Source organism: Spermophilus citellus (assembly GCF_964194105.1).
Source record: "Spermophilus citellus genome assembly, chromosome: 17".
Taxonomy (NCBI): domain Eukaryota; kingdom Metazoa; phylum Chordata; class Mammalia; order Rodentia; family Sciuridae; genus Spermophilus; species Spermophilus citellus.
The window spans coordinates 37,508,051-37,526,480 of record NC_138199.1 but is presented as its reverse complement, the minus strand read 5'-3'; the positions used below and the strand labels follow the sequence as shown (position 1 = coordinate 37,526,480).

The window sequence follows — 18,430 nt, the reverse complement described above, 5'->3', positions numbered from 1 at the left end:
TAACTGGGAAATACTGAGATCTCAGGTATATTGTTTCTAAGACCAGTAGAATGCTGATTTTAAGTTCTCTGGGTATATGGACCGAGGAGTGGGATAATTGGGTTAAGTGGTGGTTCCATTTCAAGTTTTCTGAGGAATCTTCATATTGCTTTCTAGAGTGGTTGCCACCAATTTGCAGTCCCACCAGCAATGTATGAGTATACCTTTCCCCTGACATCCTTGCCAAGATTGTTACTTGTATTCTTGATAATTCTGGCAGTGATTCTTAACTCTGACAGTATATTAGAAACACTGGGAGGGTTTTTTTTTTTTTCTTTAGTTTTTCCCTAGTTTCTGCCCTAGACTCATTCAACAGAACCATTCAACTTTTTTTTTTCCCCATTTCCAGATGATGTGTACCCAAAGGCTGAGTCTCTCCCTGGAGAATTTCTTTGCCTAAAGGACATCACTCTAAACTGACTCCAAGGGGTAATTTCAGTAAGGCCCCCTTCTATCTTTGACCCTGAACCTCAAGACCAACCTGACCCCACTCCTCCCCATGTATTTATTATTCATATTACAATTTGGCCTAACCACAGCCCAACAACTAGGAGTTCCTGGCTAGTGCCAGGACATCCAAGTAATAAAAGTAGCCATGGCTATGAGTATCACTTAAGTCTCCCAACTGGACTAGCAGTGGGGAATGCAGGAACTTGCCCAGAACCCCTCACTCCAACCTTTTCCCCCAACTGAAGGCTGTGGGAGATTTCAGTGCGTGTCAGCTCCACAAAACCCAGGGAGGGCAAGTTTGTATGTGTATCTCCCCCCAAGTGCTGGGGACTAAACCCAGGGCCTTAAACATGCCAGGCAAGTGCTCTACCACTGAGTTACTTCCCCAATCTGAGACCCTCATCTTGACAGCACCGGGGCTGTATCCCCAACAACACAAATGCAGGTACTTAGACCTGAACTCCTTGGGAAACTTGCTAGAAGCAGCAGTACTTCTATTTGCTTGGGAACATGCAGCTCCGACTCCAAGACTGAGAGGCTTTTGCAAATTGAGAGCTAAGTGAAGTGTCCTGGGAAACTGAGAAGCTCAGCTGTGCTTCTCCTACTCTTAGGCCCTGTTGGTGGGCTACCTACTCACACATCAGAAGAAAGCCTAGTGCCCCTGGCAACACCTGCCAGGGAAGACATAAGGGCTCTCCTGAACACTCCCTGCCTGTGGAGATGCTTGTGGTGGCAGTGGTTTGGGGCTTGGTCAACAGGAGCCTCCGCTGAGGTATGTGATTCTTCCTCAAATAAAATAAAATTTAAAAAAATTTTTTAAAGAATGGTTACTAATGTTCTGTCTCTATCTGACCAGCTGTGTTTTGTCCTAGAGTTTCCTTCTGGGAACAAAGTACATACCACAAACTTTTGTGTAAATGAGAGTTTATTGACGAAGACACAAAGTCAAGCTTCGCCCAACCCCACCCTCCCCAAGAACAGATCCCAATAAGAACAAAAGAATGATAAAGCATTCTTAGGGCAACACTTCCCCTCCCCCCATCTCTCTCCATCCCAGGCTTTACAACACAGGCACAGGGAACAGGCTTGGATGAGGACAGACACTCAGGGTATCTCTGACCAGCAAGAGTTCTGGGTGTGTGTTTGCTTCCCTTGCCCTTTGTTATGATGCCAACTGCCATTACAGAGGAAAGGAAGGGGGTGCTGGGCAACCTCCAATAGGTTCCTCCAATCTGGCCCAAACAAAGAGGCTGGAAGGGAAGATGTAGTGGAGGCAACAGGTGGTATCTCTAGGAAAGAGACTTTTTTATGTGAAGTGGAGTCCCTCCCTGACTGCTCAGGGTGTGACAGGAGGAGGAACAAACACATTGTGGATTGGCTCAGTCAGATTGGCTAGGAATAGCAGCTGTTCCTGTTATTGGTGGGGAGGCCGAGAAGTCTCAGTTTTAGGGGTTGAGTGACATATCCTGGCATAAAACTGTGTTCTGTCTGTCCTGACACACTTTTCTTCTGGAACCATGGTTTGCTTTGAGATGAGAACAGTGTTTGTAGTGTGAACCTTCTTCACTACTCGTATCCCATGACTCCATGAATGAGTCCCAACAAGGGAACTTTATCAATTTGTTTTTCTACCCCTCATATCACCAACCTACCCACCTCCCACACACATCCTGTGCTATTTCCTACTCCTCATGTGCCTGAAATGTAGTGAGTGAGGGACATATTTCCTTTCTCCCACCCACTAATTCTTTTCTTGAAGAACCTTACGGTTTAAGAAACTGCTTTGGAGGACCCACTTCCTCCTAAGCTTTGCAAATGGTACGAAGCAAGATCATTTTGGACATGATGGGACTGGTTTCTGCTCGTTTTCCACAATTCTCCAAGTCCAATGGGTTAGGTATGAGTCCAATATGAGGACTGTGGACCCTGGGGTGCCTCTGACTTAGGAGACTCTGAGCAGAACGTGTTGGCTCCTGAATACCAGGTGCCAGACTAAGCCACAAGTGTCCAAAGGTCACACAGTGTGAACACTGCTAAGCAGTGTGGTGTTTTGGGCATGAAGCATTCTTTGACCAGTTGTCCCCACTGTGTTCACATCTCCAAGATCCCTCCTTTTTTTTGTTCCTGTGGTGCTGGGGATTGCAAACACCCTACCACTGAGCTACATTCCCCAGCCCTCCTCCAGTCTTTAGAGATGACAAGAACTGCTTGAACTTCTGGGATGATCTTAATTTGTTTTGGAATCTGAATAATACAAGTAAAGAGCAGATCAGAGAGCTGAAGGGATAAAGAGAATCTGCAACATCTCTAAGCTCACTTCATCTCTACACCCACCCTGCTGACCTTGGGAATTAAGGCTCTAGGAGGACAGGGGAAACATCAGCTATACCTTCATTCTGTCATCCAGATGTACCTTCAAGCAACTGAAAAGATACTCTGCTGTGACCTGATGCTAATCAGTACTGAACATGTAAAGCGCCACAGAGCAGGCAGAGAAAGGCAGGAGAAGGCATTGAGGAAATGAGCAGTAGTGAGACAGTCCCGCAGTGAGCACAACACTGATGGAAAATTTTGGGGATCCAACCTCAGCTCCACTACTGGACAGCTGGACAGGCCTTGGCCATAATACCCTTTTTGATTTTTTAAAAATATTTTTTAGTTGTCAATGAACCTTTATTTAATTATATGAGGGACTGAGAATCAAACCCAGTTTGATTAGGTACTGGTTAGGTACACACTCTATCTACCACTGAGCCACCACCCAGCCCCCCCCTTTTGCTTTTTATCTTTCTCCTTTGTAAGAAAACAGAGTTGGATAAAGTCATTAAAGTCTGTTTCAACTTGAAAACTGATTTTAGATGTCAACTGGACCTGAGGAATACAGGGAACAGGGCTGGGAGAAGCCATTTTGGTTCTTGTTCTCTTACCTCTACTCAAATTCCTTAATTAGTCTTATTAATGGGTTAGTTCAGTGGAAAGGAATGTAGTCTAATTTCTTTCAGCTTTGGTGCTGATGGGCTCCATGTTTCCTGTACCCTGAAACATCACTGACCATTCCCAACTGCAAGGCCATCAATGACATGATAATATGGTGGGTGACGGCAGCGGGGAGCACAAAGGCTTGCCTGAGGAAGGAAGACAAAAACCAAGAGAGCAAAAATCCAAAAGACCAGGGACAAGGTTGCCACAGATGAGGGACCCTCTAAAAGAGTGGGCTGTAACTGCTTCTCTTCCTCTAGGACTGCTGTGAATGATGGCCACTTGTTTTAACACTTTCTACGACTACCTCAACTTCACATATGTACAAAAATATAAAACAATAAAGTGCAGTTTATGTTTCAGTGACACTTTTCCTTGCTTTAATGTTTGTTGTCTTTTTCTGCTTTTGAAATGAGCTCTCGATTACAAAATATCAAACTACACTCAAAAGAGGGTGTAGAAAAAGCCAGCTGTTGGCACAGCACGGAGAAGCCCACAAGTAAAGACAGATAGCAGCAGCAGGTGGCAAGAGGTGGGAAGTGACTGAAGCAGTGGTTACAAATGTTTACAGGAAGCTAAAACTATCCAACAAGTTGTGCTCTAATGTTAGCACAGGTTAGACTAGTCACTACCTTGGTGGGTGGCCTCAGTGTGTTTGAGTTCGGATTCTATACAATTTCTTCCAGTTAAGAATTCTTGGCTTGCACCAATCACAGGGAAGTTGGAGGGTACTGGACCAGTTTATTAGTTTTTCAAAATGCTGTCGTAGACCTGATAGATGTATTGAGAGACTTCAGGAGCTCTACACTTCAGGGACAGCTGTTAAGAAGAAAAGAAGAAGGACTATTAGTATGGAGGTTGGCATTACTCTAAAGGTATCCAAGCATTCAGTTCAAGAAAATTTCTGATACAATTCGAGAGAACCTTCTATCACTGGAGTAGCCAAACAAAGAGATCATGTTACTAGGTGCTGTGGATCCTAGAATTTCACTTTGACCAATATCAAACTGTGCCGTCTTTTTATCTCCCTCCTATGTTGGTCTATGAGGTTAGGAAATAATCCACGCTAAAAACATCAAAGCCTCTGACAGCAAGGGAAACAGCCGTTCTAATGCTTTACCAAGAGTTACAGGGATTACTACACCAACAAAAAAGGAAAGGCAAAAACCCTTTTGGTGGGGCTGGGGCTGTGGGCTCAGTGGTAGAGTGCTCGCCTAGCATGCATGAGGCACTGGGTTCGATCCTCAGCACCATATAAAAATAAAATAAAGATACTGTGTCCACCTAAAACAAATAAATAAATATTAAAAAAACCCAACCCTTTTGTTGATGGTCATTTCAGCTGTCTGCCTCAATTCCTCAGACAAGGAGGAATTGTACAATCAAGTCAAATAAAAGCAAAAGTTTGGTTAAGTCTAAGATACAAGTCCTTTCTAAATTACACTGGGGAGAGCATACATTCTTTTTTATTGTTCTTTCTGGGTCCCGGGGATTGAACCCAGAGCTTCCCACATGGTAGGCAAATATTCTACCATTGAGCTACACCCCTAGCCTGAGAGTATACACCCGTAAGAAGGGAAGACAAGAACTATCAAGTGACTTAGTGTAACTGGAAAGCAATTCGTGCCAAATGCTTCATCTTTCATTTTCTGCCTCTTTAGATAGGCAATTTAGATATTTCTGATACCACTTCTACTCCTCCACCACTGTCTCTTCTCTTAGTTTAATGAATACCAAGTTAAACACTGAGGATTTCACTTTGTGGTTCAAAAAGAACAAAATTTAAACCCAGGTTTGAACTCCTTAATTGTATCAGATTAGGCAAATTATTATTGACAATAACTTATAAGCAAAATATATTTTAGAATAAGAAAAAAAATTTTCCCCTGGACTATTGACATCATTGCTCTTTTTAAGTTATGACAGAGCAACAAAAGTCTGTATTTTTTTAGATTATTTTCCCTTTTTATTCTCTTATTAAAGAGACTCTGAACAATTAAATATAGATCAATAGTGAAAATATCTTTGGAAAAGAATCAAAAAGATACTGGTCAATGCTAAATTTTCTGAAAAACTAATATCCTAAAAACAAAGAAAAATAAAAAATAAAAGCAATCAAAAAAAGGAAAAAAAATCAGAATATTTTATTTTAAAGCTTTAACATTCAGTCTCCAAGGTTGCTGTTTAATCAGTCAGAAAGATAACTCTGATAAATATAAAAACCAAAAACAACCATCCAACATAAGAATTCAAATACACATGGAAAATAGCCTCCTTCCACTCAAGTTATAGCTTTAGGCATTTCACCAATTTTTAAATTCCCTACAGAGGCAATTCTTCTACCTCCTCCTCTTCAGCCTTTCCACTGCCAATGTTGTGGAAACTTCTAGTGGAGAATATGTGGGTTCAGAGGAGGAGGTGGAAGAGGAGGAGAGGAAGCTAAAAAGAACAAGAACAGCTTAAGGGAGTTAACTCAGACTAAAGAGGGGTAGTTCCTTTTTCCCAAAATACTGTCCTATATTTTTTCACACCTTTGTAACAATACTTTAGGTTCTGTTGCTTAGAGGTTCCTTTTTTTGTTGTTCATGACTAGTAAGGAAATACTGCTGTTCTCAACAAAATCCCAAAGTGCTGAACACCATGAATAGTGGATTGACCAGGCCTAGATAGACCCTGAGCATTACAGCTGTTCTTCAGAGGAAAACGAAGAATTTTTCTATTTTCTCTGGATTTCATATATTCTGTTCTCCTCACCCCAAACCCTGCCTCCATTCCAGCCTAAGGAAAACAGGCCTTTCCTGGGACCTAACTTCTGACCTGCTTATGTGACACATCATTAATATCAACCTCTCAGGAATGTTGCCCCCTAGACATACCAAAGGAGGAGGTTACCTGTCCTGTTTAAGAACACATGCTTCTTCACCTGGGTCAAGTTATCTTTCCAGGTAAGACTGACATACTTAAAAACTGTTTTTTTGTTGTTGTTGTTTTTTAATATTATATCCATTTTATTTCTCTGTATAATTGAGTGTTATTTGACCATAAAGAAATATTGATATGGATAAACACACCTTTTTAATGAAATACAGTAAGGACTGGATTAGAGGAAGATGCTTTATCAATCCCTTAGGAAACTAAGGGACCATTAGTTCTTCAGGCACTAGTACTGGCTTAACCACATTTTTTTTTTTTTAGTTGTAGATGGACACAATATCTTTACTTATTTTTAATGTGGTGCCGAGGATCGAACCCAGCACCTCACTCATGCTAGGTGAGCACTCTACCACTGAGCCATGACCCCAGCCCCTTAATCAGATTTTGTTCCTTCTTAATACCAAGCTAAGAACAGATCAACAGTATAATGGGTGCTTAGGGTGATGGAGGGAAAGGAATGGGTCTGGGTGATAATGAATCTACAGCCTCATTCAGGAATAGATTAGATCTATGTCACGTGATATGATGAAAGGTTCAGAAGGTCCTGTGGGCAGAGGGTACCTGGTTACCAGATGGATGAGTAACACAAAGAATAAAGGAAGTCAAATAAATATTTTAAAAGACAGGGAAGGACGGAAGGTGGGTGTGGCTAAAGAGAGAGAACATTAGGACAAGATCTTGAGGTACTCTTTCTTTCATTTGTATTGTTTTATGCTGAATTTATTCCTAGGCCTTGTTTTTTTCTTCCTTCAACTTCTTCTGGGATATTTTCTTCTGGCACTCTCTTGGTTTAGAACAGTTTATTCCATTTCAATAAAGATCTTCTCAAAATGGCAGGGGGAGCTCATGGTTGAGTTTATGTGTATGTGAGTATGTGTTATGGGGGGGTTTGGGGATTGAGTCTAAATTATACGTCCAGCCTTTTAAAATTTTATATAAAAACTGATGAAATCTGAATAAGGGATATAATTAATCGTATTGTACCAATGCCTATTTTCTAATGAAGTATGGGTGTTCTTTCATTGTCAGTGGAGAACACTGGGAACTGTGTTCCATTTAAAAATTTTGAGTCTTTAATTACTTAAAAATAAAAAATTTTTAAAAATTCAACAAACTTATGTTTAGGACAGTGATACTACCAGGTCCTTCTCAAAATAAAGAATATGGAATAGGAAGCATCAATAAACACCTGACCTCTGAACACTACTCATCTACTTACAAAGAATAATTATACTCCTTTAACCTAGATGAGATGAAAGATTGTATACAATAAAATCATGAATGGGAAGCAAAAAGAAACACATATATGCACACAACACACAATTAGAGCCAAATTTCTAGGAAGTAAAGAAATTATTTTACAAGACATTGATTTTATAGTGAAAACCTGTCCTTCTAGTAACAGCACAGAGTTTTTCTCTTGGGGAATTCAAGGTAAATGATTAGAGAGGTCTACTCTTCAAAACCAAACCAAAACAAAACAAAAACCCCAAAAACAAACCCAAGGGATTAGAGGTGGGAGGGAGGAGTAACACTGTACAAGGGAAGCTTGAAGTTTTCCTGCTCTCAGATGCTTGAGTCCCTAACTTAAGGGACTCAGCATCAGCAACTCACATGTATACAAGCCATTCCTGTTTACTTCAAGGAAGGGAGCTGGTGGGGAAAGCAACAAGAGTCTTCAGAGCTGGCAGGGCTATTCCCTTGATGTACGCTAATAAAAACAGACTTAGCTGTCAAAACTAAGAAATGGGGTCATGACGTTTCTTAGTCAAACAGTTAAAAGGCTTCCTGGATTTATTGACTTTCAATATTGAAAGTTACTTATTCAATATTGTCACTTGCCTGTCCCATCCTTCAAAACTGCCTATTAGAAAACTCAAGGATAACACAAGAATAAGACACCCCCCACTCCCGACAAACTCAAGAGTTTGTTTTATTTTTTCAGAATGCATATGACAAGCAGCATCTTGTTGGAAGATCACATTTTATAACAATAAACAAATGCCCATTGCTTATGGTATCAATCTTTGCTGGTTAACAAAGAAACAGCTTCTGCCTTATATTGTCAGAATTTTTACTTTAGCTCAGTGTAGTATTGAAGGAGGTTTTTCAAACTGAATCCCCTTACATGCTTGTCAATGTATGTTCCAATTTGCCTTACTTTTCACAATATGCATTTCAAGACATACAAAGGCACATGTGTATATGACTCTGATATCCTTAGGTCATAGACTTCCAAAGCAGGAAAGATCCTCTTAAAAACATCGAGGAAACCATCTTCATAGTGGCTTGTTATAGTACCACATGCACAGTTATGGTAGTTAAGTATTAACTTATATTTGGATCAAGTTGCCAAGTTTTCTGAGCTGCTCGCAAGAATGATTGTGCCACACTCCCTATTGCCAGAGCCACCATGCCTTTTACGTGGGGCAGGCACCACAATGAGGAGGTCTTCCAAGACAATCAGGGAGTTCTTTATTGACTGATTATGGGGGATACCTCTGATCTGAAGCATCTCCTCTGGATCTTGTGCCAAGCAAAAATGGAAGGGTTCCTACCTCCCTCCTCTAATCCATCTCATCCATTCTGAGAAGGGTCTTACCGTATAATTGGGGTTTCCTGGCTGGATGCGTAGCTCAGCCAAAATCCAAATGCCATTAGTGAGCTTCAGGGATTGGTATAGCATGTCCTGCCCTTCCACATTCCTCTTGGCAATAGTATAAACATTGTTGTTTTGCAACTTGCTGGAAACAGTGTCTAGAAATAGATTCAAATCCCAACACCTTAAGTTAAAATCTCAAACAAATTTATGCTCTCTTCTGACATCCTTATGAGCAACATGTGCTCAAGTTCCTGACAAGTACAAGTTCCTAACAAATGTGCAGGTACATATTTCAGGAAGCCCTTTTCCCACACACAGCAAAAGGTGAGAAACAGGCCCTTAAAGTACCTCCTATTAGATTCCCAAATGGAAAGCTGAATAGGGTGCACCTAAACAATGGGTTCAAGAGTTACCTGTGGAAATTATAAAATAGGTGAGCCTAAGGGTTTAGAATATCAAACACAGTGGCTATACGAATGAAAATGCTCTGAAATGCACAAGGTCAGAGACAGGAAATGTAATAATTCCTAGAATGCTGGTCTCAGATCAATGAGGATATAAAGACTGATAATCAAATCTATAATACTTCCTTCCCAAGTCACTATTACTTTACTGTGAGCCACTTGGATCTCAATAACAGGATCAGAAAAGGGCAGAGTTGCTGAAGTCCTTCAAGTCAAATTTATTAACTGGGATATTTAAGACTTTTTTTTTTTTAAACAAGCAAATGATTTCTTAAAACTTTAAAGAACACCATGTCTCTAAGTAAACCATGAAACAACCATCTCAATACAAGGCTCTGCAGAAGACTGAAGCTATGCAAAGGTGACTGCGGCCAGGCCTGGATACAAGTCTTCTTAGTTATCAACTCTGGCTATTCCAGAATTAAAGATCCCCTTTCTTTGTGAGATGCTGTGACATCAGAGAAAGAGAAACTTCCAGAATAGAGATGATAAACACTACCTTCTTTAACTGTTTATTATGTTCATTTCTGATGAGAATTTAAATTACTCATGCCTCTGTCAGGATCCAAATTCTCCCACATAAAATCCTGTCCTATTCTTGTGTGCTTTCTAGGAAAAGGTAGCCAAGATAAATAGTCTTATACCCTCCTGAAGGGTAATTCCTCAGGACAGGGATCCTGGAGTTTTTCACTGTGGCTTACCATAGTACCTGGGACACAATAAGGTAACTGTCATCCATATCTATGAATATGCCTCTGACTTGGGTGTTGAAAATGCCAATATTTACATAATGCCATAGATACTAAAAACCATCTCCACAAATATAGGCGAATTTGAAGGTACGACTCACCCTGATATCTTTTTACTACAATCAAACCAGCAATAGTTTGGGGAAGGATGAACTAAAGCCCCATTCATTAAGTATTTTCAACACATTTATTTACTACTTAACTTTTCCTCTTTTATTTCCAAGGTTTTTAATAACACCAAGTAGAACAGTTATAACTTATGAAATAGCTGAGGAGCCAAAAAGTGTATCTCAGAGTACTTATATATAATATTGGTAGAGAAGAGAGTTTCAGTATGCTTTGCAATCACCTTGTGGGGGGTCAGGCAGTTCTGGATGTCATCCTCATTCCCACAGTGAAGGGTTCTTGCAGCTTAGACTGGGTTGCTAAGCAACATCACCAGTTGGAGTTTGGCTAATATCTTTTGACAGGATTGTCTTGAACACATAGAGGCATGTGTTACGTTGAAAAAACTATTATTCCTAACCTTTCAAGGTGTTTGTCCATTTCCCAGAACAACAAAATATACACATAGTAGGAATTTCTGTTATAAGTTCTGCATAGGCATGTTTGTTCTAGACAATGTGTATAGCAATGCCCAGATTACTAGACTTCTTATGATCTTACCACCTATGCAAGAGATGACAGGCCAGGAACTTAGCTGCGTTAATACTGAATGAATGGTTGTTGTATTGCTACTTCTATCAGAGGACTGAATGAAAGGAGGATTTCTAACATAAGTATGTGTGAATCAGCTTTTTTTTTTCCTTCCTCCCTTCTCTCTTTCCATCATAGTGCTGGGGACTGAACCCAGGGTCTTCTGCATGTAGGCAAGTTCTCTATCACTGAGCTACATCCCTAGCCCCTTTGAAATTTTTATTCTGAGACAGGGTATCATTAAGGCTAACTCAGCCTCTCAAGTAGTTGGGATTATAGGTGTGTGCCACCTATAATCGTTTTTCTTAAATTAAGTCACACTTCTTCTGGCAGCAATAAAGATAAAGAAGGTTCCCAAAGCAGACAGTGGGAATCGGGGAGTTTGCATTCAGGCAACAGCTAAGGCATTCATTATCGAGTTCAAAACCACTAAGACTGCTGGAAAAAACACTCTATAATTCGAGCAAACAAAGTTAAGAGTTGACTGGGAAAGTTCCCATTTTTTAAATGTTCCAAGGGATGGAGAGAGCCATGACAAACACAGAAATATAACTCATTACCACTTAATGCCCATGTCTAAAGAAATATCTCATCTCACTACAATGTCTAACTAGTGAAAACAGATATACCATGACTCTGAGCTTTTTTTTTTTGAGGTGTATAGACTTTTAATTTTTAAAATTTACAATAAAATACATTATCACACAGTGCAGGAGCTAGCAAAGGGCAGTCTCTGAGCTTTTAAGAATATGCTAAATACTTAATTAAAAAAAAAAAAAAAAGATTTGTAGTCATAGTGGCACATGCCTGTGATCCCAAAGGCTCAGGAGGCTGAGTCAGGAGAATGGAGAGTTCAAAGCCAGCCTCAGCAATAGCAAAACGCTAAGCAACTCAGTGAGACCCTGTCTCTAAATAAAATATAAAATAGGGCTGGGGATGTGGCTCAGTGGTCGATTGTCCCTGAGTTCAATCCCTGGTACTCTACTTCCCCCCAAAACAAAAATGATTTATAGTATTGTTTTCCACACAGATTCATTTTTTGATATGGCTAGTGATGCAACTACTTCTTATGCACTTATAGTAGTGTTCCCAAATATATGTACTAACTCCAAGAGTAGGCCCAATGGTTAAGATGCAAAAGAGATTCAGAAAGATCTCGACTTCTGTAGAATTGATTAGTGCTAGGAAGCAAGGAGTCCTGTCCATTAGTGCCTTTCTAATCTAAAAATGTTATTTACAATAACTAATGGCACCATAAGTATCCTTATTGCATACGCCTTTCTATTAAGGTCTGGTTATTATTAAGACTTGGGAAGAGGGTCTCTTTCTTCTTTAGAAGGATGGGAAAAAGCAAAAGTAAAAGCTCAATGCTAGACTGGTAAGTCCTTTAAGCTTGTGACTTCTTATAACCCTCAAAGTGCTCGTTCCATCTGTCAAATGTCTACGCTAGCACAGAAAAGCTATTTTAAGTGTTGGTGCTATTGTGATTAGGGCAGAGCAGCTGGAAAAGATGTTATTTTTAGCTCTTAGCTAGACCCAGGGTGTTGAATCAGAAGGCACTAAACCTGCAAACACTCCTCTTAATAGAGTGGAAAGAAATGTAAAGGCCAGGACACTCCAGACCCTTGGGGTGGAGTAAAAGGAAAAGTTAGAAAGGATTAGTTACAGGAAGTGGTCTTACAAGATTAGCAGTGATTTAGGAGCCCAGTGATGGCCTTGGGCTCCTAGAGAAAACAAATTGGCTGGTTTTCTGTATGTTTCATGTGCTCCACTGCAACAGAGCAGTGTAACTAGAAAACCAATTCAATGGTATTTGGAGCACCAAAGGCAGAGAGGGATTGGAGTGGGGCCATGACAAAACTGGTCAAACTGAATTTACTTTGAGGTCTACATCAGAGGATATGGCCTTACCTGGAAAAAGGCCAGGCATTTCCTCTTTGGCAAGTGAAATACAGCTTCAAAACTCTCACCTTGAAGCAGGGTTATAATATTTTTTCTTTTTTCTATTATTTTGGCAGGGCAAACTAAAGCTCTCATTCACTCCAACTTCCATTTTTTATTTATAAAAAGCACATCTCTTTCACACTGGACCTCTAAAACCAAACCTAACTTCCAATTACTGTAGCTTTTCTTGGCTACATAGACCAGAATTTCCCAGATCATGTTCAAGAAACAATGATATTCCATGAGTCATTAAAAAGAACTTCATGATTTTAAATTCTATGATCAAATAAATTCAGCTAACACTGAGTTAAACAGTTTCTTTAATAGAGCCTTCTCTGAGCTTTTAGTGTGTGAATGTGCGATGGCAACTTTTTTGTTTTTAAATATTATTTTAGTTGTAGTTAGACACAATACCTTTATTTTATTTGCGGTGCTGAGGATCGAACCCAGCATCTTGCACATGTTAGGCAAGCACTCTACTGCTGAGCCACAACCTCAGCCCCTACAATGGCAACTTCTAAGAGAGGCATTTCACATGCTGTATTTTTCAACTTTAATTGACCACAGAGGCTACACCCTTTTTTATTGAGGAACAAGTGATCTCAGAAACATGCTATCTGAAATGCTGCTACTGGATCAACTGCCACAAGGGTGATGGTTAATCCAGGTCCCATCTCTTCCAAGTGAGTGTAGAGGCTGCTTCTCTGAAGAGACCCATTTTGGTTTTCTTGAAGAATAGCTTGTTCCATGTAAAGTTGTCCAACCTCCTGTGCTCACCTGATGAGGTTCATGGTAACTGACCAGTCAGTCTCAGTGAGAGGGACAGATGACAGTCACCTACTTATGACATGGCACAAGATGAAGAGAATCAACTAACTAGTTATTTTGATAGAAATCATGAGTCAACACTCAACACCTCTCTAAGCGCTGAGGAGGTATAAGGTAATCCTTATCAAAAGCAAACTTCTGCATGAAGTTTATACATTCAAAAAATGTCAGTCTGTCTGTCTTTTATATCTGAGGGCTCAAGTAGGGCTTGTCTCCTGAATCTCTCAAAGAAGGCCTATATCCACATCACATTCAAAAGAGGCATCAGAGGAAGAAGCTGATCACTTTCAGATTTCAAAGCTCTATATGAAAAGATCTATCTGAACACAGAAGATGAAAACAACACAGAGATCCAAAAAACTAAAATTAAAAACAAAAAGTTGGAACAACTTTCTTCTTTTTTTTTTTCTTTTGGCAGTGCTGGGCAAGGCAAGCACTCTACCAACTGAGCTACATCCCCAGCCCCGCTGGAACAACTTTCTGAATTGCCACATTGCCTCTTTCCCCCAATATCCTGCTCCATCTTCAAGAGAAGATAGAAGTGTGCTGAAAGCACCTTATGATAAATATTAAAGTGTGGAAGAGGAAATGATGGGGAAATGAGGAAAGAAGGAGATACTGACCAAGCACCAAGGCTCATTTTCATTTGAATTCATAAAATCTTTATACTGAGACAGATGAAGGGGGTGTCTAAGGGGGAGAAGAAGGGAGGAGGCAGGCACAAAATGCTGGACTCTAAACAGTGAAGAGCTTCTTCCACTTCAGTGAAACAAAACCCTAGGGAATGACAGCTGCTATTGTGTCTCCTCTTAGGTTACCTCTTTTTATGTTCTATTATAGTAATAAAATTAACTACCAAAGAGTCTGGGGATTTTTTTTTTAAATTATTTTATTGTTGGTTGTTCATAACATTACATAGTTCTTAACATACCATATTTCACAGATTGATTCAAGTGGGTTATGAACTCCCATGAGTCTGGGGATTTTTAATGGTGAATGAAAGAGGATAAAAATCATCATATAAAAGCTGATACAAGGCAGTAAAGAAAAAGGTTACCATCCAGGCTTTAATCAACCACAATGCATTCTTTAATTATAAATTAAAGAGATTCTAAATACAGGATTCTCAGAAAGATAGCTACATTTCCTTCAATATCAAAAGGTATTGGCAGAAAAGATGAAATGGTCCTTTTAATTATTTGGAAAGTGCATATCCTCAAAGGACACTTTAATGTTTAAATAATATGATTACTTAAGTCATCTGATTAACCCGGTTAATCAGATGTTTAAGTAATATGAATCACTTGTCTTCAGCTACTGAAGAACTGTGTAGATGGATTCTTTCTAATCTGTTTCCCAAATCTATTAGCTTGTAATCTAGTGCCTTATATCGACACATCCCAAGTTTGTAAAGAGAGCTTTGCAAAGTAATGTGTCTAACACTTATCCACTGGAAACATGTTAGATGTGGAAAGAAAGAGGAATATAAAGCAAAAATAAAACCTTAAAATATCTAATTGGCTTACTAAGATGAAAATGAAACTTAACTATTACTCACCAGCATTTAAATGGCATTCCTTAATCTGAAACTGAAGTTCATTTTCATTGGGAATATCCTTCCATGTTGCAAGGAAGACCTGGCGTTCTGTATTGGGAAGCAGGGGGAAAAAGGGTAGATGTATTGTCAGTATTCTCATTTCTGGTGCCTTGCACATTTCCCCTTTGGAATACTAGCTCTTGCAATACAGCCAGCAGCAGGCTGGAACTGGAGCCAATTTTTATCTATTGCACTGGTATTATAAACTCCAGATCAATCAACCCCTCATTCAAAAGCATGAAGATACACTGGGAAAGAGTTTTTCATTTAGAAGTCAGTTTTGGTTCCCTTGTTTTCCTGTTTGGGTGACTTTGGGTAAGTCCTGTGACCTTTCTAAGCCTGAATTTCTTCATTTATAATTACGTCTGTCCAACTATCCCCAAAGAGCCACTGTAAAGATCCAATCAATTAAGCACCAATATAACTTAATAGCTAATAATATAGGCTAGTTTGCTTTTTTTTGGGGGGGGGGGATGGTGGTATAGGGGATCCAACACAGGACCTCATGCATAAGTTCTCTACCAATGAGCTACACCCCCGGCCCTTTTTATTTTGAGACAGGGTCTAAATTGCCATGGCTGACCTCAAACTTGTGATTCTCCTGCCTCATCCTCCCAAGTTGCTGAGATTAAGTGTGTGCCATTGCACCTGGCTGAAAGGCTAGTTTTTATCAGGTAGTGGTTTCTTAAACAAGGGAAGACAGAAATGTTAACAGCCACATAGGGAGTACTAATGATTTATTACAAATTACTGATTTATTATCTTGAAGAGGTATGAACTTAGTACAAAGTGTAACATTTATACATATTACCTCATTAAGTCATTATAGAAACAATTTTCATTTTGCAAACATGAAAATTAAACAGAAAAAGCTAATCAGCTAGTCCATGGTCACACAGCTAATAAATGGTACAGTTAAGATCAAGTCCACGTCTACCTTTCCCCCAAACCTCTTACACTGAATCTTGGTGTACTTCTCTGATTGGAACATTCAGATACTATGTGCTGTTATTTAGAGACCAATGGAAACACAATAACAAAGTGACTCAGGCAAATAAATAAGAAACAATTATTAGGGTTTTAGGATATCCTTACCCCACTTTTTTTTTTTAACCACAAAATAACATGTATTTCCCAGGCTATGTTCTCTTGACATTCAGAGGAAGGGCAAAGGTATATTTAGCAGAAGGACAGGAGGATGTACTTACCCATTTTGCCATCTTCTACAAAAAGCACATTGAGTGGGATGAGGCAGCTGAAGTAGAAGACATCAATATTGTTTTTAACAGCCACCTGCCAGGAAACCAACAAGGGAAAATGAGGACATCAGAGGGGGCCAGGTAGGAGGGGAAAAAAACTTGTGTGTCTAGAAATCTATCTGCTTACTTCATTCCTCTTTTGGTCAGTGAAGGTGTCCTCAAATCATGACACACTAACCTATACACTGCAAAACACATCCTTTATTACACTACTGTCATAGAACTCTGACCACCTGCAAGTTTACTTTTCTCCACAAGGGCCATCTTCACGGCACAACTTCTATACCTAGAATAATAATCTATTTAGCTATTTTTTTGGTTGTTGTTTCCATAATTATTTCTTTTGCTGGGTGCAGTGGCACATTCCTTCGATAAGTGACTTGGGAGGCTGAGACAGGAGGATTCCAAGTTAGAGGCCTGGGCAACTTAGTAAGACCCTCCCTCAAAAAAAAAAAAAAAAAAAAAAAAAAGCAGGGTGGGGTGTGCTGAGATGTAGGTCAAGGGTAGAGTGCCCCTGGTTCAATCCCCAGTACCATTAAAAATTTTTTTCTTCACTTAATTTTTTTATGATTGTTAATAATAGCTGTTAGCACCTACTAAGTTTACTTACTAATGATATTAATATCTAATCCTTTTTCTAACTATCCCTTTTGAAGCCTAACAAAGTAAGTATCATTCACCTCTCATTTTACAGATGAGGATACCCAGGTTCAGAAAGACCAAGTCACATCTAGGATCATACAGCTACTATACAGAAAAATCAGAATTCAGACTTATATTTGTCTGACTCTAAACCTTGATCTTTTTTTTTTCTCTACAGCAACTAGCACCATATTGCCTCATCTATGTGTTTTAAAGTTATTTCTTGTTTCCTAGGTCCTTTTGTTGGAAAATGCTTGTTGGATCAAACATTGGTAAACCTGATGATTTTAAGAAGTTTTCAGCCTTTTCGTAAGCAAAGAAATGAGCTTTCCACTCACAATACAATCTTATGGGCTGTGATTTTACCAGGGTCTGCTCAATTCAGAGCATGCTGTTTTTAGAAAAGCTACAGTTAGGCACATCTATTAGGGGCAAGACTGATGGGTGTACACATTCAGAAACAGGCAGATTCCACTGCAGCACAAGACCCATATACGGTAAGGAGAGAGAGGAGAACTGCTCCAAAGTATCACTTCCCACTGGTTTCTGTCATAGTGACTTTCCTACCAATGGTCTTTGCACTGTAGGAAAGAATTTCTCTGGGCAAATCCTGTGATCAGTAGCCATGTCTATTTATCTGTCATTTTGCTTTTTTTTTTTTTTTTAAAAAAAAGGGAAAGAAGTGCTTGTCTGGTACCACTATTGTCCCTCCCCGCTTTTAGGACAAATACTTACACTTCAACCATGTGTCTCTTACTCAAAATTTTGCAATAAGATCCAAAATATCTTCCTTCTGAAGTACTTGCAGTCCTTTTACATTCTTTATCAATTCATCTTCCTGACTTAAACTGTACTTTTGCTTCCTCCTCCATAACTGTCTGGTTATAACTCCTTGACAATCTTTCTCATCTCTCTCCCACAAGAATCCCTCAAATTACTTCCCTTGTAATTTTTGCTTTTAACCTTTCATTTACCAACCTTAGGAATTTCTAAACTACATCACATAGAATGCTAAGTTTATAGAATTCTCAAAAAGATCAAACCTAGTAGATTTAAGCAGAGTAAAAAATGTTAAGAAAGAGGGACTTCAGACTTTAAGATGCACCAGAGCACTGCTTTCAAAGACTGATGCCAGTTGTGGGCTTCTGGGACACCAAGGTATTTTCTAATTCATCTGGTACTCAGCAGAATTAGAAAGAGAACTCTTCTTTCAAATAAGGGCACCAAGAAGATCCTGAAATAGTGTT

The 18,430-nt window shown here is 39.5% G+C and overlaps 1 protein-coding gene across 5 annotated transcripts in view; it reads right to left on the bottom strand.

Moving 5' to 3' along the window:
* Window positions 1-1,446: 1,446 nt before the first annotated feature.
* AP2B1 (adaptor related protein complex 2 subunit beta 1) overlaps window positions 1,447-18,430 on the bottom strand; it is a 120,623-nt gene continuing 103,639 nt past the window's right edge. For all 5 annotated transcript variants that reach the window (XM_081270416.1, XM_081270414.1, XM_081270415.1 and 2 more), the window contains 4 exons: window positions 16,491-16,575; window positions 15,244-15,330; window positions 9,005-9,159; window positions 1,447-4,287 (listed from right to left, as the gene is read on the bottom strand). In XM_081270416.1, the coding sequence (XP_081126542.1) occupies window positions 4,213-4,287; window positions 9,005-9,159; window positions 15,244-15,330; window positions 16,491-16,575 (402 nt within the window). In that variant the 3' untranslated portion in view covers window positions 1,447-4,212. The remainder of the gene's footprint in view (window positions 4,288-9,004; window positions 9,160-15,243; window positions 15,331-16,490; window positions 16,576-18,430) is intronic.